General features: G+C 36.8%; 5 protein-coding genes, 1 long non-coding RNA gene, 4 other non-coding genes and 1 pseudogene across 11 annotated transcripts; 3 read left to right on the plus strand and 8 right to left on the minus strand.

The window, feature by feature from the left end:
• The first annotated feature begins 2,813 nt into the window (after positions 1 to 2,813).
• On the plus strand, positions 2,814 to 3,010 carry LOC147935658 (U2 spliceosomal RNA). The gene has a single exon (XR_015573239.1). It is a non-coding gene; the product is annotated as a U2 spliceosomal RNA (small nuclear RNA).
• Positions 3,011 to 5,598: 2,588 nt separating this feature from the next.
• Positions 5,599 to 9,517, plus strand: LOC104727378 (uncharacterized). The gene is made up of 10 exons (XM_010446469.3): positions 5,599 to 6,262; positions 6,559 to 6,643; positions 7,054 to 7,125; positions 7,215 to 7,340; positions 7,440 to 8,245; positions 8,365 to 8,464; positions 8,554 to 8,613; positions 8,704 to 8,790; positions 8,885 to 9,010; positions 9,103 to 9,517. The coding sequence occupies exons 1-10, from the start codon at positions 6,186 to 6,188 to the stop codon at positions 9,403 to 9,405; spliced, it is 1,842 nt and encodes a 613-aa protein (XP_010444771.2). The 5' UTR covers positions 5,599 to 6,185; the 3' UTR covers positions 9,406 to 9,517.
• A 149-nt stretch (positions 9,518 to 9,666) lies between these two features.
• LOC104727379 (STS14 protein pseudogene) lies at positions 9,667 to 10,527 on the minus strand (annotated as a pseudogene). The gene has a single exon (XR_015570602.1). The product of XR_015570602.1 is annotated as an STS14 protein pseudogene (transcript).
• A 609-nt stretch (positions 10,528 to 11,136) lies between these two features.
• Positions 11,137 to 12,433, minus strand: LOC104727380 (uncharacterized). The gene has a single exon (XM_010446472.3). It carries the CDS (start codon positions 11,837 to 11,839, stop codon positions 11,369 to 11,371), a length of 471 nt encoding a protein of 156 aa, XP_010444774.2. The 5' UTR covers positions 11,840 to 12,433; the 3' UTR covers positions 11,137 to 11,368.
• Positions 12,434 to 14,300: 1,867 nt separating this feature from the next.
• LOC104727381 (oxygen-evolving enhancer protein 1-1, chloroplastic) lies at positions 14,301 to 15,987 on the minus strand. Its single transcript, XM_010446473.2, has 3 exons — positions 15,697 to 15,987; positions 15,063 to 15,356; positions 14,301 to 14,975 (listed from the first exon to the last, which is right to left on the minus strand). The coding sequence occupies exons 1-3, from the start codon at positions 15,937 to 15,939 to the stop codon at positions 14,514 to 14,516; spliced, it is 999 nt and encodes a 332-aa protein (XP_010444775.1). The 5' UTR covers positions 15,940 to 15,987; the 3' UTR covers positions 14,301 to 14,513.
• A 232-nt stretch (positions 15,988 to 16,219) lies between these two features.
• Positions 16,220 to 16,293, minus strand: TRNAI-AAU (transfer RNA isoleucine (anticodon AAU)). Its single transcript has one exon. It is a non-coding gene; the product is annotated as a tRNA-Ile (tRNA).
• An 815-nt stretch (positions 16,294 to 17,108) lies between these two features.
• LOC147935659 (small nucleolar RNA Z105) lies at positions 17,109 to 17,178 on the minus strand. The gene has a single exon (XR_015573257.1). It is a non-coding gene; the product is annotated as a small nucleolar RNA Z105 (small nucleolar RNA).
• A 76-nt stretch (positions 17,179 to 17,254) lies between these two features.
• On the minus strand, positions 17,255 to 17,343 carry LOC147935660 (small nucleolar RNA SNOR75). Its single transcript, XR_015573527.1, has one exon. It is a non-coding gene; the product is annotated as a small nucleolar RNA SNOR75 (small nucleolar RNA).
• A 1,237-nt stretch (positions 17,344 to 18,580) lies between these two features.
• On the minus strand, positions 18,581 to 21,110 carry LOC104727382 (BTB/POZ domain-containing protein At5g66560). Its single transcript, XM_010446474.3, has 4 exons — positions 20,972 to 21,110; positions 20,803 to 20,872; positions 19,389 to 20,705; positions 18,581 to 19,297 (listed from the first exon to the last, which is right to left on the minus strand). The coding sequence occupies exons 1-4, from the start codon at positions 21,007 to 21,009 to the stop codon at positions 18,725 to 18,727; spliced, it is 1,998 nt and encodes a 665-aa protein (XP_010444776.2). The 5' UTR covers positions 21,010 to 21,110; the 3' UTR covers positions 18,581 to 18,724.
• LOC147935661 (uncharacterized) lies at positions 20,711 to 21,291 on the plus strand. Its single transcript, XR_015570605.1, has 2 exons — positions 20,711 to 20,852; positions 20,994 to 21,291. It is a non-coding gene; the product is annotated as an uncharacterized LOC147935661 (long non-coding RNA).
• Positions 21,292 to 23,187: 1,896 nt separating this feature from the next.
• Positions 23,188 to 24,193, minus strand: LOC104727384 (uncharacterized). Its single transcript, XM_087471189.1, has one exon. The coding sequence runs from the start codon at positions 24,191 to 24,193 to the stop codon at positions 23,369 to 23,371; it is 825 nt and encodes a 274-aa protein (XP_087327315.1). The 3' UTR covers positions 23,188 to 23,368.
• Positions 24,194 to 24,244: the final 51 nt, after the last annotated feature.

The following is a 24,244-nucleotide window of genomic DNA, read 5'->3' on the forward strand; positions in this document are numbered from 1 at the left end:
GAAAGGATCAAGTGAAATTAATACTAACCCAAATCCGTGGTGTGAATGAATACGCTGATAACTCAAAAGGTTCGAAGGCCATGGCTTTTTTGGGTTTCGTTGCTGCACAAAACTCTTTCCTTTTTTTATTCAGTTGCGAGACTTGTCCAGAATTTCCCACAACTGGACTCTGGGAGTGACCAATTGTAGAAAGATTGAGAAGAAAAAAAGACTAACCAAACCGCGTAGGCACATGGAGAAGAAAGAAGACACACACAAAAAAACAAAACACACTTGTGGTCCAGCTGATTCTGCCACGTGGGAGTAAACACGTTTCTCAGTGGGTATAAACAAAATGGGCCTAGGCCCATAACCCATTATCAAATGTGAACCGACAACCTTGACGTATGGCTCTCTCTTGATTAAAAGTAATAAAAATTTAAAACCACATTTACACCACCACGTGTATCAAACATTTCCAAATTTGTTTTTTAAAAAAAAACAATAAAATTAAAACAAATATCCTGCGCTTGCTGTACCAACAACTAATACATACAAAGTCGTATCAACACAGTGACTAATTCAATCTTCAAAAGGACAGTTTACTTTTTCAGCAGGCCACGACATATAAAGCCTCAGTCAGACGTACTTGAGGATCATCGACAAACAAAAAAAATGATGATCAAAGATACTCAAAACGCAAACAGAGTCGAGAAGAGTACAAACGACGACGTACCTTTTCAATCTCCAGGAGATTACGTTAGATTCATAAGTCCCGATGTTTACAGATCCAACAGACAGAAGTATCTCAGAAGCTACACGTTCAAAAGCTACGAGGACGCACAATTCTTGTCGGCCAAAAAACAGAGGAAGTGGTTCAAGAACAAGAAGGCGATGAACATGAAGATGAAGAAGACGAGTGAGTCACTTGGAAACTCGCTCAAGTCTTGTCTCAAGCTCTTGTTCTCTTGCTTCCATGTCTGAGATTCGTATATTTATGTGTACGATCATTTCCTTTTTCTTCTAATCGCAATTTCAATCTCTATCTTTACTATGTCTTCTTTGGAATAATTTCGAACTCCTTGTATAAGTATAAGAATACAAATCTCACGTTCATATTTTGCATTCGATCAAATGTTTATTTTCTCTTTTTTGATTGCATAGACTTTTGAGAATTGACAGAAGGGACGTAGCTGTTCTGTTTTCGTTGGCGTGAAAAACCAGTAAAATGTGTTTATGAGTCCAACGAGAAAGCTATGAATATTTGTCTATCATAATTTTAGTTAATTGTGTGAGCCGGCACAGTCGAATTCTCAGAAACGTTCTTTAAAAATATGAGTCTTTAATTTATATTATTAAAATGTATTTTAAATATCGAGTGGAGAATTTTGTTGTCCGCTATATCTTCCAAGCCACAGTATATGCTCTATGGCGTGAGCGAAACAGAAGATGTCATGGAGAACCTATCACCACTGCGGAGCAGTTGATCAAATCTATTGACAGACAAGTGAGGGACCAGACTCTCTCAAAAGCCAAGAGTGGTGATTGACGTTACAATGCTGCTATACAGTTTTGGCTAGCATCTCGATATTAATTCCATACAATCTAAGCCTGTAGTCCGCAATTTATTTGGTTTTCTCTGTTTAACCCACATGTTGCACTAGTTGTACAAACGTTATTTTTTCTTTGAATCAAATTTAACATTTTATTTAAAAAAAAAATGTATTTTAAATATCAGAGAGTTGACTCGTGTTTAATCTATATAACATACACACATTGCTATTGAATATTACGAATAAACAGAGATTAATATTCTAATCAGTTTTTTATATTAAGATTATAAAAATTCAAGTAAAAAGGACAGAAAGAGACGTGTAGTGTACTGGTTAAGTTGGTCCGTCGCGATCAATGAGTAGATAAATCGTACCGACAGTGATGCTTAGGTTGTTGAGTTTTTTTTTTTTTTTTTTTCAACTAGGTTATTGAGTTTTTGTTAGGAAACTATGGATGAAATCATGAAACTAACAAAACGATATTATTTTTAACAAAAAAAAAAAGAACAACGATATTATGTGCAACAAGCCAGAAACAATTCAAAGTAAGGTAAATGAGACCATAAATTATACGTGATTTTTTTTTCCTTTCAAAGTGTTACATAACAAAACTAGAGATCGAACTTCCGAAGACTAATCTACAGTACCAAAAAAAACTCAACGAATGAGTAATATAAGAGTCTCACTATAAATACGATTCTAATTAAGATACTAGGACTTGAGCCCCCAAATCATATCTCCACCACATAAACCTTAAACGAGTCAATAAACACTTTCAACAAATTTTGTTCGAACCTTTGAGCGTATATTGTCGTAAGAAAACTAATATTACAAAAAGGTTTGACCATTAAAGTAAAGATTCACATAACTGATCTCTGAAATATTGGGTGTTGCCGAATCAAATCACCCGATCGTAATGAAAAAATATTGCATACAAAGATAAAAATAAAACTCAGATCGTATTTCATATTTCTCGAGCACTTGATTCTCAAACATGTACACATGTATATATCCCTTTATATTTTATTTTTCTGATCACAGTTATAATCGTCCATGATCGTACGTTCCGTTTAGCGGTTTAGTGTTGAGTACAAGTGTACAACACAAGTATTTGAGTATTTTGGGTTCAGTAACTGGGCTTAATATTGAAATTGGGCCCGAATTTTGAAAACTGGATTATCTCATTGGAGTTTGTTTTCCACAGTCCCACATCGGTAACTCTGGATTCGCTCGCTCTCACATGAGGGATATAAAAGCAGTACGGGAGCAATCGTTCAAATCATACCTTTCTCGGCCTTTTGGCTAAGATCAAGTGTAGTATCTGTTCTTATCAGTTTAATATCTGATATGTGGGCCATTGGGCTCACACGATATTAACTCTATTTTTTATGGGGGAGAGTCTGCCACGTCAGCTTGCTGATTGGACTCTCGCGTGTCGCCTTCGTCTTGCACTACTGCGAAGGCCTGGCATACCTCACCAAACACGAGTCTACAAAATTTTCAACTCAAACTGACTTATCTTAACCAGTAAGCGATTACCAAACACAATAGAAAGAGTTTTGTCTAAAATAACCAGTTAGTTGTCATTGGATTTCTGACAATGGATCATAAAAAAAGACCCAAAAAGCCTAGCAACAAAGGCCCAAGCACCAATCTCATTTTGTTTCGGATTAGTCCACAAATGTAACTATATATATCAATCCGATTTAAGTTTTAAAAGAAGAGAGGTTTCTTGAATATAGCTAAGACAAAATATCTCGGATAATGTGAATATATGTCCGACGTTATTCAGAAATCGAGGCGATAGTGATAAGCTCTAAAAAGAAGGTATATGTTAGTTTACCATTACCAATAATACTCTAATTTGTTTTTTTACCATACAACACTCCCACTGTCTCTTAAACTCACCAAACATAACAATCACAAATATTCATATACATGCAACCCAATATACTAATAAAAATAATAGATTTCAAAACTACAATCGGATCGGATTCGTCACGTTGTGTGTGTGTGTGTTTTCTTCCTATAACGACTAGTTGGAAACATGACGACAATATAGAGAGAAGACCTGGATTGTCCCACAACCTTTTTTTCTGCATTGATCTTCGGAGGAACACACTAAGAAAAAAGAAAAAAAACTTTTCATGCTTTCACATTTTAAATTTTATAATGACACTTTAATTTTTCTTGTGTGGATTCTTTGACAAACGGAAGTCCACTTCTCACACACAAACAAATTCTCCGGACATCGCATTTGTCAATTTTTCTCATATCTCTCTCTCTCCAAAAAAACATAAGAGAGAAGACATAGACAAGTCACAAGAACCCAAAAGCTTAAATCATCTTTCCAAAAATTTGATGTTCTCTTTTTTAACTTTCATTTCTTTTAAGGTCAGTTTTTTTTTTTTTACTATTCTGTCCTCTTCCATCTTGTTTATCTGTTAGGCCATCATTAATGAGAGAACACCAAGGGTGTTCTAAGCCCAAAAAAATTATAAAAATAATAAATAGTGGCTTAGAACACTTTTTTTAGTTCTTAATGTAGAACTGATTTAAGCCCAGATCTTATTTGACGTGGCTTCATGTGATTGGACGAGATTTTTTGGAAAAAAAGAAAATATTTCTTTTATATAAGTATGCAATTTAAATGTTAATTTATAAGTTTTTATAATTGTAATATGTTTAAGAATATTATATTAATTTATAAGTATATAATTGCTTTTATATAAGTATGCAATTTAAATGTTAATTTATAAGTTTTTATAATTGTAATATGTTTAAGAATATTATATTAATTTATAAGTATACAATTGCTTTTATATAAGTAAGCAATTTAAATGTTATTTTATAAGTTTTTATAATTTGTAAAATGTTTATGAATATTATTTCACTATATCTTTATTCTAAGAACACCATAATTAGTTCTCCCATTTTTTTTACCTATGATCTTAACAACTGATCTAACATTATTTTCACTATATATTTAATCTAAAAACACAAAAAAAGTTCTCCCATTAATGATGCCCTTAAGCGAATTACATTTGGAATTTTATCACACTTTATTTTCTTCTTTCTTTTGCCTAGCTATGCTGCCCCATTTTACAAATCCTTTTTGATACTGTGTTGGAATCATTCGACGATGTCCTTGGTTTCGGGTGGATTTTATTTAATGTTATAGCGGTGACTTTTGTTTTTTTGTTTGGCTTTTCAGAAACGAGAATATGGGTTCACGGGTTTATTATTGCATACTAGTATTATGTGTTCGTTGAATATATTGTCTCAGTGTAGTGTACGTACCTACCATCACCTCCTCTGTTATGGCTGCTGCGTGGTAATTTTTTTTAAAAATCTACTCAACCAAATTTAGTAGAAAATAATTTGTGATTCAACAGAAATTTGGTAAAAGAGATTATGAATAAATTAATTAAGATAGGAATATATTGTCGTGCTTATGGGCCATGTGATTCAAGAATTGTGGAGGAGGAGTTAGAGGGACGGTCAACAACTCTGACTTGCTTGCCAACAATGAAGAAATCTATCAACCCCATCAAAATTATTTAGTTATTATTCCTCATTATCATCTATATATCTTTGGTTGTTAAAATAACACTCATGAAAGTATTTTTTTTTAACTAACTCATCAAAGTATTGAATCTGAATATTAGCTAATCTATTAAAATAAGGTTGTATCAAGAAACAGAAATGGGGTACATATTATTTTAAGGGAAATTCTCAAAAATAGCACAAAATAAGTTTTTTTTCAAATTTAACACAACATCTCTAAAATTCTAAAAATAACACCAATGAATAAATTAAATCCCAAATTCAAAATACTAAACCCTACCTCTCAAAACTATATCCTATATGTGAAATGAGAACCCAAACCTAAAAAACAAAATTCTAAAAATTAATTTAAAATATTTTAATGTGTTAAATAATGTTATTTTTAGAAATTTATAGAATATATGTTAAGTTTGGAAAAAAATTTGTTTTAGTGTTATTTTAGAGTATTTAACTTATTTTAATATAAGATAAATAACTAGTTTGGTCACCATCCATAAGCACCACAGTAACTTTTATTTTCAAGGCAAAAAAAAACACTGTTGTCTATTTTTGATTTACCATCTATGTAGAATTGATAGCTCTCTCTCTCTCTCTTTATTTTGGCCGATTTGGTTGAGAATTAGACGACGACTCGTGGGGTCGTGTACACACACACATTGGTGACTAGTCTTTTGACACGAGTCGCCTCTCTTCTTCTCACTACCATTGTTTCCATGAAACATGAAGCTAAAGCTAAAAACTTTTCTTCAATTCAATTGAAAACCCACCACGCTTCTTTTGTCCATTTTTAATGTTGATACTAAAAAGCTTCCTTCTTTATTACTATTTGCTAAAAAAGAGATAAGAGAAGATTCGCAAAGTTAATAGTTTCCGTTGGCCTCTTTCTCTCACAGTCGCAGGTGAAGAAGAAGAAGATTCACTTGCCTTTTCTTCAAAAAGTCCCCAACTTTTTCCCTTTAAAGTTGAAGCTTTTTTGTTATGGGTTTCTAGCCGAACCTCTGCTACGATCTCTTGAAGCATTTATTATTGTAACTCTTTTGGCTAAGGAGAAAAAGTCAGCTCCTTTGTGGTAATCCTGAGACATACATGGGATTTGGAGTAGGTGGTGGAGGTGGTAGAATGTTGGATTTAAGGATGGTCCAACATCACAAGCGTTCAAAGAGGTAAGCTGTCTACTCTCTATTGTTCGTTATTATAACAACTACTTTTATTGTAATTTTGTAGATTTCTCTAAATGTGTCACTGTTTGCTATTAATGGAAATCCTTTGCTGGGTTGGGTTAAGGCAGAAACTGGGAATTTAAAAAGAGTTATATGGTTGCAAAATCACTCAGATCTTCTCTTGTTCGTTGTTATAGACAATGCTAGTGGTAGTGGTAGTGGGTGAAGATTCATTTAACGTTTCAAATTTTGTTTGGATTTATAAGATTGATTCTTTGGCAAATGCTCTTTTTGCACAGTGCCAGCTTTCCAGAAAAGAAGAGAGGTGAGGGAGATAAAACCACCTCAAACAGTTCTCATGAAGCCTCTCAACGAATCAAGCTGGTGAGTAGGATCATCTCTTTTTTGCTTTTTTTTTTACTTGTTAAAGTTGAGATAAAGTGTATTGGTATTTGTTAAAGAACAGCCTAAGACGCTGAGACATCATTCTTGCTCTTCTTGGATTTATCTTTCTGTTTCTTTGACTAATAAGTATCTTTTTTTCCCCCCCAAGCTGCTTTTTTCTTTTGCATCTTTTTTGTGAAAAGCCTTTACACATATGTTTCGCTATACTTCTTTGTATCTTTCTTATTTGTCTTTCCCTATATTACTTTTATATGAATTTCCTTTATTCTGGTATCAAATTTGTGAGAAACTAATCTCTCTTATAAGTGGAAAGTGAGTCCAAAGCTGTTTCTATTTCTTATGAAACCTCTTCTGTGAATCGTTTATGGGTTTTGTCTGACTTGGTTTAGGACATGGGTCGTTCAAATGAATCCAAGCATAATCAATATCATTCAAACACCGAAACTTCATTGAAGCAAGAGGTAATGTTTACGTTTCTTTTCTTACTTGGTCCTTCTGTTCAATTAGTTAGTTAGTTTCAGTTACCTTATTCCTATGATTGGAATCACAGATTAGTCAGTTGGAGACTAGATTACAAGATCAGTTTATGGTTCGTTGTGCCTTAGAGAAGGCGTTAGGCTATCGAACAGCCTCTTCTTACATTTTGAGTGAAACAAATGACATTCCCATGCCTAAGGTCAGTAGTTACTTACATTTCCCAAAACTGTTTATGTTTTTATAGAAATGAGCTTTGTACGTTATAAAGATGCGTTCTTGGTTTTTCTTTTCTCTTCAGCCAGCTACTGATTTAATCAAAGACATTGCTGTTCTGGAGATGGAGGTCATACATTTGGAACAGTATCTTCTTTCATTGTATAGAAAAGCCTTTGAGCAGCAAATCACTTATGTATCACCAAATTCAGAGAACAAGAAGCCAAAATCTCCTCCTGCAGCAACCCCTAGAAGGCGTCTAGACTTTTGTGAAGATGATGATACCCCCTCAAATACAGAGCAGCCTACTAATGCTCTGCTTGGTGATAAAGATCAATCACAGGAAACCAAGATTCCTGCGGCTGACCGAGACCATATGGACCCCAGTTTTCGTCGTAGCCACTCCCAACGTTCGGCATTTGAGGGTAGAAAAGCTTCTCCAGAAGATTCTTGGGGTAAAACCATCCGCTCTTGTCACTCCCAACCGTTGTATGTGCAGAATGGAGAAAATCTAATCAGTCTAGCTGAACATCTCGGCACCCGAATCTCGGATCATGTTCCAGAGACACCCAACAAGTTATCTGAAGGAATGGTCAAGTGTATGTCAGAAATATACTGCAAGCTTGCAGAGCCGCCTTCTGTACTACATCGTGGGCTTTCATCTCCAAACTCATCTTTATCATCGAGTGCATTTTCGCCCTCTGACCAATACGATACATCGAGCCCTGGATTTGGAAACAGCTCCTCTTTTGATGTTCGGTTAGATAACTCTTTCCATGTAGAAGGAGAAAAGGACTTTAGTGGACCTTACAGCAGCATTGTTGAAGTGCTTTGCATTTACAGAGACGCCAAAAAGGCCAGTGAGGTTGAAGATCTTCTGCAGGACTTCAAGTGAGTCACTTTGAGATTTGCTTAGAGACATTTAAGTTGTTACATATAGGCTAGAATTTGATTGGAAGTGAATTGGGATCTATTGATGCATAATCTTGAAAATGTTTAAACTTTTGCAGATCGCTCATCAGTAGATTGGAGGAAGTAGATCCAAGGAAGTTAAAACATGAAGAGAAGCTAGCGTTCTGGATAAATGTGCACAATGCACTTGTGATGCATGTAAAGTCCTTTCTTTCAAGAACCAATCTCATTTTCTCAACGTCTAGATATTTGGTTTCTTATCGAATTTACATTCAAATCTCTTTTAGGCCTTTTTAGCTTATGGGATTCCACAGAACAATGTGAAGAGAGTCCTACTGCTGCTCAAGGTAACAAACATCTCTTGGAAGGAGAATAAACACAGTTGAACTATCATTTTCTAGATTCTGAAATTATCTGTGGTTTTGCATTTGTTCCAGGCTGCATATAACGTTGGTGGACACGCAGTTAGTGCTGAAGCGATACAAAGTACGATTCTTGGATGCAAAATGTCTCATCCTGGACAGGTACACCAGAGAAATTATGAAACTTTGAAACTACTCTCTTCAAAGCACAAAAGCTTAAGAAGTAAACATTTCGTTCTTTTCATATCTCTTTTAGTGGCTTAGACTACTATTTGCTTCGAGGAAATTCAAAGCAGGAGATGAAAGATTAGCTTACGCAATCAAACATCCCGAGCCTCTCCTACATTTTGCACTTACTTCAGGCAGCCACTTCGATCCAGCGGTACTTACCTTTGATATGTGAAACACTTAAAAAAATCATCTGATGCTATAAAAAAAAAAACTGAAGTCTCTGCTTATTTGTTTCAAAAACAGGTTCGTGTATATACACCGAAAAGAATCCAGCAAGAGCTCGAAACGTCGAAAGAAGAGTACATAAGAATGAACTTAAGCATACGAAAGCAGAGAATCCTATTGCCAAAGCTGGTGGAGACGTTTGCAAAAGACTCCGGTTTATGTCCTGCGGGTTTGACAGAGATGGTTAACCGGAGTATACCGGAGTCTTCAAGAAAATGTCTAAGGAGATGTCAATCTGGTAGTAAATCACGCAAACCAATTGATTGGATCCCTCACAGCTTTACATTTAGATATCTTATTCTTAGAGAAGCTGCCAAATGAAATCATTCCCAGTGTAAATATATTTATAAGATATAAATGCCCACTCCCACTATCTGATTATGATAATGTTGTTTCTGTCTCTCTGATATGGAAGTAGAGCGATGATTGGATCTTGTCTCCTCACAGTTACTTGGCATTTTCAATTATTATTAATATTGTAATTCACATCTTAACATCATCAGTCAGATCATAGCACATTATTCGATTTTTATATAATTCCAAAAACTGAAACTGGCAAAAAAAAAAAAAAAAAAAAAATACTATAATAATTTAACTATTTTTATTATTCCAAGCTTATGTTATGATATGATAAATCAAATTTTGCTTAATAAGGTTTTGGCCAATTATATTCCCCGGAGGGTTGTAAAAACAAATGGTCAAAACCGTTGACTCTTTAGTACACGTGGCTTGAGCACAGCCGAGCTCTTTAGAGTTTCTCCACACGACCTGTTTATAGACCCCGCACGTGTGGTTTGCAGCGCACGCGTCTGACTTGTAGTTGTAGAAAGGTTTCTCCTTCACCCAAGTCTCCACCGCAAGAGACGGTGTCACGGCCAAACCCTTTGCCCAGAGCTGGTTCGCCCCGTATTTCCCAGGGTTAAGACTCGCGAACTCGCACTTCTTCTGGTTCCTCTGGTAACGAGCCAGCCTACTCGCCGCGGCTTCCAGCGTCGGGCTCCAAACTAGAGGCGGAACACCAACCGCGGCTCTGGCCTTGTTGTGCGCATCGGTGAAGTCTTTAGCCGCCGCTGAGATTGCCGGAGGTGGAGGAGTAGTAGGAGGAACGGTTTGTTTTGGTTTCAGTATACCCGCTGGGGAGACGGCTGTGACGGAGATGGCAAGAAGTGCCACGAGGAATAGGATGATGTGATGGGTTAAAGCCATTCTTGGTTTATTCGCAACCTGAAAAAGATCAGTATTCAGTTTATTATATAGTCACGAATGTCATACAAAGAAATGTAATTAAAAAAACTAGTAGTATATGTTAAGAAGGAGATAATTAGAGATGTATAATGGAGAAAATATATGGGATTAGTGGAAGGAGACAGGATAATAATAGGAAGAGAGAGGATCATGGCATGTGGATGGTTTGATTGATCGACTCAAGTTGTCTGTGTTGCATGTGACAGACAGATACCCAACTTTATTTAATTTCTTTGTGTTGTTGTTGCTTTTAGGCCCATTAATGCTTATAGGGCCAATATGGGTCCAGTCCTCTTTGCCTCAATTTTTTCTTTTTTTTGCCAAACTAAACAAATTTAAATTACTGTTGTTCTTCAACATGTAATCAAAGAATATATCCTCCAATCATGGCTTTGATATTTCCATGACTGTTTCGTTTGTATTATTGGGGTTTTTTTTTTATGTGGTGCAAATGCAAACCCCCAAGACAAAATTTAAGAAAAATAAAAATAAATTTTCACTTTTAGTGGTGGCAACAAATAATTTGAAATGTAGTTGTCTTTATAGTTTTTTAATCGGTCGTTTTTGTTGCCACATTGTAGTGTTTGTGTAGTCCCGGATGCAAAAATATGTGATAAACATGCAGAAGAGAAGTAAGAATGGACCACGACAACTACATCATCATATTCAAAGCATATCTTTATCATTAACTAATCCTTATCTTGTTTCTTAGAAAGAAAACAGTTCGTTCAATCTGTTATTCAGTTTCTTAGAGAGATTCATAAACATTGATGAGAAGATGAACCATTACGCATGAAAGGATTCATATTTATACATACGAAATTGCATTTTTATTAAGATAGGAATCACATCAATGGAATCTATTTATCCTCGATCGTGCCCATTTCTCAATTTTTAAGCAATAAAAAAGGATCTATTTAATTGGATAAATTGTTTTTCTCCAATAAAAAAAAAGTCAAACATGCCTAATTACAGTTTATACGTCTTGGTCGAATTTTTTTTTTTCTCAAAATAACTAAAAATTTGACCCTAGCTGCAGCTACTCGGCGATGGTGGTCAAGTTAGCCGTAAATCGCCTCTTCCCTTTGCCACAACCTCTTCCACCACCACCGTTCGTCTTCACTCCGGCGATGTTTTTCTTTTGGTAAGTCTTTTCCGAAACCGATACATCACCGTCGCCGGAAACCCAACCGACTCCGCCGCTTTTGGTTAAAGCTGAACTAGCTTTAACAGCCAAGGCCGCCATTTCCTCCGCTTTTAACGGATGATTGAGCCACGTCAGAGGTAAAACGAAGTAAAGCTGCCCTGATCGGAGCTCCTCGTTGCCGGCTACAGCTGAAACGGCGTCGTCGAAATCCATTTCGTCTGAGTTACAGACGAAACACGTAGGGTTCTTCTGCAGAATCTGCCAAACTTTGACAGGAGTTGAGAACTCTTGTAAAGTACCGTCCAGCAATATAAGCTTCGCTGAATCGCTCCTTAAAGACTCATGTGAAACGCACGCTCCCATTTTTTCTCTTAGTCTATGAAAACGTTTATAACTCTTTGGATACTTTGTACTCTTGAGTTTATGTTTATTAGTAAGAATGAGATCTTGAGATGATGTTTGTGTGTTGTGATTGTGAATATGAAAGAGACTACCTTGTGACGAGTTTATATATTATACGAAAGAAGAAGAAGACAACATCGAGAATCTAAGTCCACGTTGGATGTGTCGTGTAGTGATAACAACTAAACATAACAGCTCACGCTGGATTATTGTATTGTCAAAACGGACCCATAGCGTGAAGGGGGGTATAACGGGAAATGAGGAGAGAGAACGTGGCGGAGAATGAGAGAGGAAGGAGCATAGGTGGTGAAGGAGGAAGGGACCACGTGGCAGACAGAGGCAGGACCGGCAAGCAGACAAGATTGAGTTGGCCGGAGGTTTAGCGTCACCGGTGGGTTAGATCTCACGTGAAGACAATAGGGACTGCTCTGACTCTGGCCATGCATGTGTGATTAGATTCTTTTTTTTTACAAGAGTCACCTACCTTCATTTTTTTATTATTACCTTTTTCTTCTTCTTGATTTTGCATGAATGTGGCATTTATGAAAACCCTCCAACATTATTGAGTCCATAATCCTGTATATTTTATGTTGAATTTGGACGGTATGCAAAAGAGTTGTATAGAATTTAAGTTTGTATTTGTGTTTACGATATTATATTTGCTTACTTTAATGATCTCATTCACATTCAGATCGATTTAGTTGAAGAGTATCGTCTTTCTTTTTGTGTTAAAGTGGACTTATCACACTTTTAAAATATATCATTTGCTCTATTATTAAAGTTTCTTAAGTATACTTATATAAGTAAAATATCTATTTTATTTTTTGGTCGACAATTAAATATCTAATTTCCCTGCCACCTTTATACTTTCTGAATATAGAATAGCCTCAAACCAATTAATTTACACACTCACAGTCACACAGAGAAATATCTTTCCACTTTCTTTTTCTTTTGTTTGCTTCCTTAGGTTTTTGTAGGATTCAAAATCACCCACGTCTCCACCTATGTCTAATTTATGGATGTCAATTTTTAACTATTTATACTTTTGTCCGATATTACATAGCTTTACATACGTCTAAAACTTGTCCCAAGTTCCTATAACTATTTGATTTGATAATTAAATAATGGTTCGTCAGTAGGTCTTTGTGGATATTAATTTGCCACGGTAATGACAAATGCGCATAAGGCCAACAATAGTTATTCCATGAGGTGAAACTAGGCAATAATACAATTTTGCTTACGATTGACCCATTTATATCACGAGGCATATGTTTGTTGCTATTTGAATTTTGAAGTTATATTTTTTTGGTGATTCATTTGAAGTTCTTTGTCACTGTCTTGATATTCTTTTTAATGAAACTGATCGGTTATCTTTTAATTAAATGGGGTTTAATTTTGCTTCAAAACAATATATATACTCCGGTAGTGATATTTTGGATTACGAACATGTGATTAGGTGGCACTAACACACGCTTGTACAATCTACTGTTACAAGATCTATAAAATTATGGCCGACTGAATGTAATTTGTACTATACACTGCGATGAAATTGATCTCTCTCTAACATAAGTATAAAATAGAATTATGTCCCCAGGAAGATAAAAGAATCTAACTAATCATCTATACTATAAAAACCATTGGTTTAATTAATCATTTGATACTTAAGAGAGAATCTGTCTGTGATCTGCAGTTGTTATGTGCTGTGTCCCACGCCAACGTAATTGTCTGTGTTCTTTCATGTTTCGAGATGTAAGACAAAACACAGACCAATCTATTAAATTTATAAGTTAAACACTGCGTTTTGTTTAATATAATCACACCCCATGCACAATAAATACAGCGTAATGAGCAAGATGATTAGACTAAATTATTCTCAAGAAATCAAAACATCGTTTCCACTTGCTTATATTCGCCACTCGATGCATATAACTAATTTAAATATATCACAGAAGTGCCATACATCTTTTGTTTATTATCAAATGGAGTTCTTCTATATATAAACCAATTGCAAATTTTGAATTTGACTATCACCAAGAAAGCCCATCATGTGTTAAGGACGGATGATAAGTGATAACATGTTTTAAGGCCCAAAAATTATACAATGTAGAGTGTAGATGGTATCAACGTACGTACAGATACGGTCTATTTGGAGTATTAGTTTAATACCATTTGAGATTACGAATTAAAACAGTTTTGGTCCTTTTCAACCAACAATTAGAGGCATGCTTTCCTATTTACGTTCATTTTTATGTTTCCCACGAAATTTTTGTTTAGTTTTCGGTTTAATTTATAAAACTCTGTATGAGTAACGAGTTACATTTTGACTTGGTTCGAACTGGACTAAATTTTGTTACAGATTATATGTACCAATCTATATGTACAACAAAATCGGTTTGGTTTAAGTTCATATCCCTTAAGTAGATTTGTTTGCAACGAACAATTTATGCTTTTCTCATCATAGACCATACATAAGGTTACAATTGGTAGTGTTTTGACGAGGACGGACATGGATATACAGAAAATTCAAGATCTTAGGCATGTGCATTTTTTTATGAAAGAGATAAAGGAAGAAAGCATCAAAAGATGTTGTCATTATCCATCAAACACAATCAACAGAAATATAATAACATGACGATCACTCAAGTTGACCATACCACACTCCTTGGATCTTCACATCCTTTGGTACCTTAGCACCCAAGTCAGTATCCGACGGCTGTAGACTCTCGAAGACTCCGATCACCTCTCCTGTCTCCGGCTTGCTCTTAGTCACTTTCAAAGTGATCTCTCCCACAGAAGCTGCCGTGTTCTTCACGTTCTCCTTTACAAGCTCCTCCTCGTCTCCCCTGCCTCCAGCTGGCAATGCCACTGCGTTGTCATATCCTGTGGATCCACCACGACCCTTTGGGTCCAAGAAAGAAGAGCCACGGTACGATGGAACCAAGAATTTTCCGGTGAAGTTGTCTGGTTTGCCTGAGGCGTCAAGCTGTTTGACTGTGAAGAGGAATGGCACACGCTCGCCTCCTGGAAGCTGAACAGTGACTGCGGCGTAGTCGATTCCATCTTCTTCCTTGAAGTTCACGCTTCCGTCTGAAGCAACCTGCTCAAAACAAATAAATCAAATCACAAACCGTAACCCTAATCACAAACAGTTTCTTGCATTATAAGCGAAGACGCAAAATCAAACCTCGAAGGGTCCTTCGATCTCGTCAAGGGTGTAGGTGAGACGGGTCATGAGCTTGGTGTTCTGGAACTCAGGAGGAGCGTTCTTGCTTACACTCTCTGCCTTGACAGTGAATGAAGTAGGCTCGAAGCAGAACTTCTTGCCAGCGTACTTTCCGGGCTTGATTGAGAATGTCTCAGAGCCACCGTCAATAGTTGGGCACTGGTTAGCCGTTCCAGTTCCTTTGACTTCCATGTATGTCTTGCTCTGGATCTCATCGTAGGTCAGTCTCTTCGGAGCTCCCTCTGCACTTGCTCCCTTTCATCACAGGAGAAACAAACAACTTTTAATTGAACTGATCCGACAAAAGTGAAGATTACAAGAACTGGAATATTTCGCTAATCCTAATCCGTTATTAGTTTAGGTGCTTCTGCTATGTTTCAGTTTAATACAAACCAATGTATTTGTATCGCATCGCATGTAAGATGACTTCGATACAATAGTAATGCAAATCAGAATTATGCTAATCACATACAAAAGAAATAAATTCTTCTTCTCTGTTACTCAATTCCGCTCTGTTTCTTGATTAGATTAATCTATACTTCATAATAATGATCTTTATCGAAGACGAAAACTGTAGGTGATTAAAGAGAGTTACCGAGACAACGAGAGCAGAGGTGGCAAGAGCGAATCCGGCGATTTTGACAGCGTCGGAGCATTTCCCGGCGAAGTCCTTGAAGTCAGATTGGAAGGAGCAAGTGAGGCGAGCAGAAGAAGTTTCTAGCCCGAAAGACTTGCCGACGGTCTGAGTCGACCGGAGGTGAGCACTGCCGCGAGAAGGAGTGGTGGAGATCTTCGCCGACTGGAGGAATGTGGCGGCGGATTGGAGAGAGGCAGCCATGGCCACAAAAGTGTCTCAGATGGTTTCGAGTTTTTTTTGTGTGTGTGTGTGTGTGATCCAAAGCTGAGAGAGCAAAGTAAAAGACTAAAGAGTAATAATCAAAAGGCTGAGATAAGATTGGGATAAGGCGAGGATTTTGATTGGTTTGTTTCGTGGGAATCGGAGTGTCTGGTTTTATTTGTTGCCACGTGTCGGAATCTGAAGTGGAGATATGGATACTGTCTCAGTCAGGGATGCTGACGTGTAATAAAGCAAAATGGTTGTGTTATATAAAAAATGATGGCCCATGCAGGTTTTGAACCTGCGACCTTCGCGTTATTAGCACAACGCTCTAACCAACTGAGCTAATGGGCCATTGATGCACATTTAGTCGAGTAAGTTAATTTTTCTCAAACAAGTTTTACGGCTTTCAAACTAGATGCAAATGAGGGGGTACATGTGATGTAAATGGCTCAGCCCATTAGTTTTTTACTTTTTTTGTGTGTCCACAGTCCAGTCCAGTTGATCTTCAACATATTAAAGTTTACTTTTGGTCCTCATAGAGAGTCATAGGCTTAACATTAAAGGATCCTTCGATTAGAGCCTGAATCAGAATTATGAGAATCACTTCATCATATGTAAGGTAGTCTCATATTGTAGAAGATGTTGTTGTTCCAGCTTCAGGATTGCAGAGTGTCATCCTAATCGACGTTGGTCACAGACTCAGAGTCTGCTTTCCACATTGGTTTACTATAAAGAACCAAGTTCTGATACCATAAACAAGACTTAGTTCTAAATATCTCCAGTGGTTCACAAGTTTTAGTGCTGTTGATGCATATAATCGTGTGTGTTTCTACATCAATGTTACATTTGTCATATTGGTCACTACGAGAATAATTCTAGTCCTGCTGATGCATAATATTCGTGTGTTTGTTTCTTAATCATTGTTACATTGTCATATTGGTCATTATGAGAAGTACTGGTTATAAGTTCCGATTTGATCCCGACTGGTTAACTTAAGAGTATATGAATTCTTCTTTAGCGTCGTCTTCAAAGTAGAATCGGAAATACTACTGAACACACGAATATCTCAACTTGAACAATAAAAAGAAGAGAGAGAGAGAGAGAGAGAGAGAGAGAGAGAGAGAGAGAGAGAGAGAGAGAGAGAGAGAGAGAGAGAGAGAAGGCACTCAGAATGAGTAGGAGGTATAGATTCATCAATAGGAATCAGATGACAATAAACAATCCTCATCATGCCTTCCCTTCTTCAATTTAATTAGGTGAAAACAAATAATAACAAGAAAACGATCAATTGGAGTAAAAAAAAAGAAGGGATTCCTCTCAGACAAATGCCTCGATTGTCCCCATGATTTTAATGAATGGATTTCATCGGACTCGTCATCTATTGTTTCTTCATCACTGAGACAAACTTCAACTCGTGCCAAAAAGCTTTGTAGACGAGCTTTGGATTTTGAATCCGAAAATGGAAACACAAAACAAGCAGATTTGATGGGATAAGCTGTTTTAGATTATGGGCATACCACCAACAAGTCTTATAAATTTAAACAATATACCATAATAATTTACAATAATAAAAAGTATGTATTTTTAAGAACCTTAAATTTAACAGACTTCAATGGACCCATGAAATAGTAAAATTTTTTAAGAAGTTCTTAATTTTACTTTTTTCAAAATTAAGAATATAATATGTTTTAAGATACTTTCATTAAATTCTTTGATGGATATGTATATGTAAATTTTGAAGAACCCTAATAAACTTGTATATGTATATTATGTATCGTGTGCTTCTTGTTTTGAGTTGGTAATTACGAGCATTTGCCAAAATACATTTTTTTTATTTTCAATAATATTCTCTTTAATCTACAAAATTTAAATTTAAATTTATAAATACAAAAATATATCCTAAATGTAAAATAAAAAAATCTAAACCTTAAAAAAATTATTAAAATTAGTAAAAATGAAAATAAAGAAAAGGTATTCTTGAAAAGAGATACCAACGAAAGGGTATTTCTAACAATTTCTCTTGTAATAATAATGTTTTGATATTATCAACTTTGTAATCTTGATTTGGACAAATGATATGCCCAATACAACAATAGTTTTGTAAAAACATGTTTGAGTGATGCATATTAAAGAATTTATATGCATTATCTTATAAAAATGACATTAATCAATTTGAGATAGTTTTGTACAAAACTATGATATTTCAGAACTTAAGCACAAAACTAAGAGAAGATGCATGATCATGTACATCATTAATTCTTACTGACTTTATCAACATTTTCACTCAACAAAAGTTTGTCGAATTTGGATAATACTACCATTAATTGATCATATTATGTAAATAATATATTCTAAATAAATTTTTAATATATATTTTAGACATTTTGAAGAAAGTAGAGGAAAAATGATATTTTTCTATTAATTTTAGTTTTATTTTAGTTTATGATTATTTTTTTTTAATTTTAAAAAAATACTAGATAGGAGTGGAGATGGTCCAACTTGTATGCTTTGGCGTGTACAGGAAAATATAGGAGCGGCCTTTGGGCCTTGCCAAATTACTTTTTCGAATTTATTTCCGTTATCAAAAGGTTACGGCGAAACTCAAGTCAAAACGGTTGTGTAGAGAGAGCATGGCATATTGGCATAGCAAAAAACCTCACGAAGGATTTAATTAAAAAACAAACTAAAAATCCAAGAATCACAATAATATGCTTTCTGATTCTCTTAACTACAAAAAAAAAAAAAAAAAAAAAAAATTATATAACCAATTCGAAAACTCAATTCAAGAACGTCGTGATCTATGATTGACCATCGTTGCCTCGTGTGAATCGCAGACCTGTGTCTTGAATTTACATCCCAATTTTTTCGTAATCGACCAACTTCTCGGACGATCAGTAGTCGCCGTCGCCGGTGATGAACCTCCTTCTTTATCAATCTTAGCAATCACTTTCTTCATGTTGGAACACTCTCTCTCTAACCGGTGAACACGCGTCCTCATCGTATCCATATCCAAGCGTAGCACCTGATTCTCTCTCACCGTCTTCTTCCATTTCCCTTCGTCCACCACCTGTCCTTCTCCTCCTCTCCTTTCATCCCCTTCCGTTACTGTTTCCGTTGTTATCCTTACTCCTGACGGTCTCGGCTCCGTTGACGGTGACGGCGATTGAGCCGCTAGTAACGTCCCGGCGATCGCGTGGCGGAGCTGTAACTGCTCGAAAAAGAGGACTTGTACGACGGCTCTCAGCGGAAGCCGCTCGTTTTGCGCGGCGTGTGTGCATGCTTCGAGAGTCAGTTTTTGACAATCCATCACGCCGCATATCTTCTCCCTCTCTGCTTCCGATACCCATGGATGCGCCTATTTGTATATGAGATTATTCCAGACACATAAATTAATACTTTCAAAAACAAATATAAAAATCAGATCCAACAATTCTCAGATGGATCACCTTGAGATAGACGTCGACAGCTCTGTAAAGACCGTCATCGTAGAGACGAGCTTGATCTGGGAGTGAGATGGCTAGATTATAGAATTTATCCGATTTCAGATTCGCATCCGATGCGATCTCCGCGAGAAATCCATCCATTAATTTCCCGACGGGGATCAGCGACGGGGATCTTCCATCAGCTTCGACTATGGCGGCGGTGTTCGATTGCTCCAAGGTGTCGAGAAAGTGGCCTAAGATTCTCTCTACCAAATCGACGTCGTATAAAGTCTCGTTGAGGTAAGAGTAACTCGGGACGAGCAAATCGTCGAGCGTGGCTCGCTCTAGCTGCGATCCGATTTTTCTCTCAAGGAGATGACGGCAAGTCTCGGAGGCGTTGAGGATGATGGATGTTCGTAGTAAGCCGAAGAGGAATCTAGTTGTTGAAGAGATTGAGCTTTTACCTAATGGAAGATTAGAGGTTATCGTCTCTAGTAACTCTCTCTGTTCATTCTCTGAAACTGCTGTTGTTGATGATGACGATGGCGGCGGTTTCCGGTTAGAACGTAAGATTCCGGGAATGTGCTTCTTAGCGTAACAAATCAAACAGCTCTCTACGATGTCTGAGCTCAGATCTCCTGATCTCATTGATAGGATTATAGTTCTGAAGATCGGAAGGCTCAGTTGCGCCAGATCTTCAAACCACAGCTCCATACTCGAATCTCTACTCTGTTTCTTTCGAGTTTTCGCCGCGTTGCCCGGGATAAGTTGTAGATCGGTGCCGCCGTCGTTTACGGGCCATCCGAACAGTGAGGGATCAGCTGAGGAAGCTCTGGAGATGATGGACGCTATGCACTGTTCAGTTATACCAAGCGATCCGGCTAAAGATGAGACTGACTCGCACGCTTTGAGAGCTTGAATGGATTCTCGCAAGCTCTTGTAGACGGAATGAGAGAGAAACCTCTCGGTTTTGGAAATCAGGTTATCAGGTGAATACTCTTCCGTCATTTCGAGGTGTTGGGCGGCGCAACGAAGTGGTACAACAGTGGAAGCAGAGAGGTCCATCTTGACGCCGTAGCAGAACTTTGCCACCATCTCGAAGCTCTCTGAACTCCCGGGAAAGTCCTCGAGTTTTATGTGGGGATAACCATTATCTTCCTCCATCTCTTGCTCGTCTTCGTCTCCTACTTCTTCATCCTCGATCTCGTGGCCTTTACCTTTCATGTCAGTATCTTCTTGTTCTACTTTAGGGTCGGTGAAAGTTAGGGCCATGGAAGAAGATCTAGTCTCTTGCTCTGTAATCAACCTGTGAAGTTTTCTGCTCTTTGACATGAGAGGAAACTGTGGAAAGCAACAAAAACAAAAAAAAACTGTGAGCTGAGAAAAAAGCAAAGAAGAAGACAAATCTCTGAGAGGCGTTTTAATGAACAACAAGAACCTTATGGAGATGGAATGTCATGTCATCAACTTCGATTTCAATGTCGCTAGGTAACCCGGTCGTACAAAACCTGCATCATCACAGGGGAAACAAGAAATTTCTCTTTTAGGCATATTAACAATACTAGTAATAATTTATTAATAGAATCAGTATTAGCTAAGCTATTCACCATGCTTGACCCTTGGAGCTAGATTTCTCAGACGCCATTAATGGAGGAGGCAGCGGTGAGGAAAAGAAAGCTCTGATCACTTACTGAGACAGAAGAAACCAAAGAGCCAATCTCTTTCTAAAGAAGGAATATGGAGAGCACAAGAGGGGGGGGGGGGGGGTAAAGGAGGGTTGGAATCCTAAATCATGAGAAAGAGACACTTTAAAAAAAAACATTATTCGGATTTCGAAAAAGGGGATCTCGTTTTTGATCCATCTTTTTATTTTTATTGTCTTTCTCTTTTAATTTTTTATATAAAATTATAATCTTTAGTTGGAGAACAGCAAGAATCTCAACTACTACTACTACTCTAGAGACGACACATTTTCAGATAATTTACGCGTTGGGAGTAGCAAAATCCCCACTCATTTGTTAATCATTTTAGTAATTCTTAATCTCGTTTTTCTTTTAAACACCCCCTCTCGTTTTTTTTTTTGGTAAATCCCTTCTCGTTTTTGCTTTCTTTCTTCGGTTTCCTTTTTACAATTTCTTTGCTTATGTGAAATGCACTATTTAATTTCAATTATATTCGCATGTGATTGACCTTTATAAATTTAAAAAAAAAAAAGATTGAGAAATCATAAAAATTAGGCATGGAAGGACGAGGAGCTGCTTTTGTTTAAAGAAATTAAGTGGAAGACATAATATTATTTAGATTGTTTTTTTGGTTATTATTAATAATGTCTCACCTAATTCTGAAAATTTGGGAAAATTGACGTTTAGAGAGCCCATGTGGAATGCAAGTGAAGACATTAATTGTTTTTTTTTTTTTTTTTCCTACATACTATAAGTTGTTGTTGTATATATGAAATTTATTGCAATATTTTACAGATGTAAAGTGAGAAGCAAGAAGAGAAAAGAAAAAGTAGTATGTGCAACTTTCAATGCATTGATTTGTTCATCCACAGTCTCAAAACCAACACAACAAATAAATCCCACCTTTTGAAATTTTGAATGTGGAAGCAAACATTACGGTTGCTCGTGTTTATTAATTAGTATATCTGTTTGTAGACCCCTCTTTTTTTAATTGATTGTTTCAAACATTTCCTTTCATGTCTTTTTAATGCCTACCATGTTCATCTATTCATCTCATACTACACAGTACAAACCTTCCTTGTTAGGGCTTCTCTATCAATGGATTCTTACAATGAAAATTATCCTATTATTATTATTTAATTTGATGAGTTTCTTAGATAATGTAATAATTCTCTCCAAAGTTTCTAAAACCTCTTATCTAAGAAACTTTAAATCATATTTAAGAAACTCAAACAATTTTATATTAATAATTTTTCTCTCTCTACTCTAAGAAATTTATGTTAAATACTTTAATGGAGATGACCTTACCTATAGGATTAAGGCTTTTTGGTTTACCTAAGATGTAAGTATGTTTATTAGCACGTCTATTAGAATGTTTTCTCAGTATAATTAGTTTCAATTATTTGCCTTTTAATTTATGAAAGAATATCAAAGCAAAGTATATACTAATTCCAAAACATTCTTTTGGGCTTTAGTATTTTTTTTTCCTCAAAAATCATAATGTGTATTCTAGATCTTTTTAAGCATGGATGCAATATCTTGGACTTCATCCATTAATAGCACTAGACAACAATAACAAAGAAACAATCAAAGTAAGAAGAGTAGACTTTGCCAATATAAACTTTACAAGTCGTCACTCATTTTTCTTTCTTCTCTTTTGCTTCTATCTTATTCCTTATGATCTCACGTGTTGGAAGAAAAAAAATCATCTGATGGATGTTGCCTAATTATCTATAAAGTTACGAAGACTAAACATTGGTTGGTCGATGGTCGTTTCATACTCACCTCACAGATCGTCTCGTCCACTTCAAACTTTCACACCATCAAACATAAGTTAACATATACCGATATACGTAACGTACGTTAGCTTTTTCGCAATTGTCTAATGCTTATGTCAATATTTACAAAAACGAACATCAATCACACAAAGATTATAAACTTTCTGTGTTTTGAGTATCCTTAATTGACATACACTACATCACAAACTAAACTACTAGTCTAGTTGGAGTAGCTCTGTAAATTGATATACAATAAACGGTCAACAAAATATTTAATTTTGACAACAAACTCCAAAAGAAGCAAACATTAATGTCAGAATAAAAAATCTATGGGTACGAAAGTTTCCCTTCTTCAGAGGCTGCTTACTTGATATTTTTCTTTTGGACTATACGTAGACTCCGAAGAGCCTTAAATACTTTCCTTTTCCATGAACACTCACTCATACGTAATTTAATTAACCACTTGAATAAATTGACAAACATATTTTGGGAAATTTTTATTAAGGAAATTAACGGATCCAGATAATGCAACTGCTGCTTCATGTTAACTCGAAACAAGCCGACCATTTTGATTTGGCTGTTTCGTGGCAAAACGGTAAACCACAACACCAATTCTAGAACCTTGTTGAGGAACATCAGAGTGTATAACTTCGACATGGAAGAGCTTCCGAGCTTTCTTGAAGAAGACAGATTCTTTCTTCCATCTCCTTAGATGAGCCATCAGGAATATTAGCTTCTTCCCCTCTAGCTGCATCAAACGCAGCGTTTCGAGGAGAGGCTCGAAGAGATGGTCGTGGTACACCACGTCCGAGGCAAGAATCAAGTCAACGTTCCGACCTAGAACCTCCACGTCATCAGCTTCCCCCCATCGGAGTGGCGCCACGTGGACTTTTCCCCCAAACCTCGCCACAACTTCAGCGTTCGCTTCGGCGTTGAAATTGAGATTGTCCAACACGTGTGGGAGATCCGTCACCGTGACGTTAGCAGAGAGAGTGACTGCCGCAGCGATTCCGACGGCGCCGGTTCCAGATCCGAGCTCGAGTATGTTCAATGGAGATGGTTTCGTTAGCGACGAGAGTGTGGCGGTGAGTGGGCTGCTGCTAGGGTCACGTCGGTAGTTATCAAGCAGCGTTACGAAGGTAGAAGCGGCTGGCCAGAGCTGGAAGGAGAGACCCTGTGACGTTAGCTGACGAATCACGACCGTTGACTCGATTGACCGGATGTTGTACTCCTGGAGCTCCGGTGCACCGTCACGCAGAGGAGCAGGAGATGAACTCTCATTGTCGATACCGTTCTCGCCTATGAGGAGCATCTTGGCTTCGTCTATGTCGTTTTCCTCGTCGTCGTCTTGGAGAGGAAGAGACATCATTTCTTTTTGCTTTGCGGCGCCGATGTTGTCGCTCCCTTTGTTCACTTTCCA

The sequence above is a fragment of the Camelina sativa genome, chromosome 11 (assembly GCF_030686135.1).
Source record: "Camelina sativa cultivar CO46 ecotype springtype chromosome 11, ASM3068613v1".
Taxonomy (NCBI): Eukaryota; Viridiplantae; Streptophyta; class Magnoliopsida; order Brassicales; family Brassicaceae; genus Camelina; species Camelina sativa.

What these genes read in the sequence shown, in the direction of transcription:
- LOC104727380 (XM_010446472.3), bottom strand. Translation starts at nt 11,839, where the DNA reads ATGGGAGCGTGCGTTTCACATGAGTCTTTAAGGAGCGATTCAGCGAAG.
- LOC104727382 (XM_010446474.3), bottom strand. Translation starts at nt 21,009, where the DNA reads ATGGCGTCTGAGAAATCTAGCTCCAAGGGTCAAGCATG. An exon ending in AGCTCCAAGGGTCAAGCATG is followed by an intron (nt 20,873 to 20,971) that starts GTGAATAGCTTA and finishes GTGATGATGCAG; the next exon opens with GTTTTGTACGACCGGGTTAC. An exon ending in CTGTCGACGTCTATCTCAAG is followed by an intron (nt 19,298 to 19,388) that starts GTGATCCATCTG and finishes ATATACAAATAG; the next exon opens with GCGCATCCATGGGTATCGGA.
- LOC104727384 (XM_087471189.1), bottom strand. Translation starts at nt 24,193, where the DNA reads ATGATGTCTCTTCCTCTCCAAGACGACGACGAGGAAAACGACATAGAC.
- LOC104727381 (XM_010446473.2), bottom strand. Translation starts at nt 15,939, where the DNA reads ATGGCTGCCTCTCTCCAATCCGCCGCCACATTCCTCCAGTCGGCGAAG. An exon ending in CCTCTGCTCTCGTTGTCTCG is followed by an intron (nt 15,357 to 15,696) that starts GTAACTCTCTTT and finishes CTGTGATGAAAG; the next exon opens with GGAGCAAGTGCAGAGGGAGC. An exon ending in AGATCGAAGGACCCTTCGAG is followed by an intron (nt 14,976 to 15,062) that starts GTTTGATTTTGC and finishes TGTTTTGAGCAG; the next exon opens with GTTGCTTCAGACGGAAGCGT.
- LOC104727378 (XM_010446469.3), top strand. Translation starts at nt 6,186, where the DNA reads ATGGGATTTGGAGTAGGTGGTGGAGGTGGTAGAATGTTGGATTTAAGG. An exon ending in GATCTTCTGCAGGACTTCAA is followed by an intron (nt 8,246 to 8,364) that starts GTGAGTCACTTT and finishes AAACTTTTGCAG; the next exon opens with ATCGCTCATCAGTAGATTGG. An exon ending in GCAGCCACTTCGATCCAGCG is followed by an intron (nt 9,011 to 9,102) that starts GTACTTACCTTT and finishes TTTCAAAAACAG; the next exon opens with GTTCGTGTATATACACCGAA.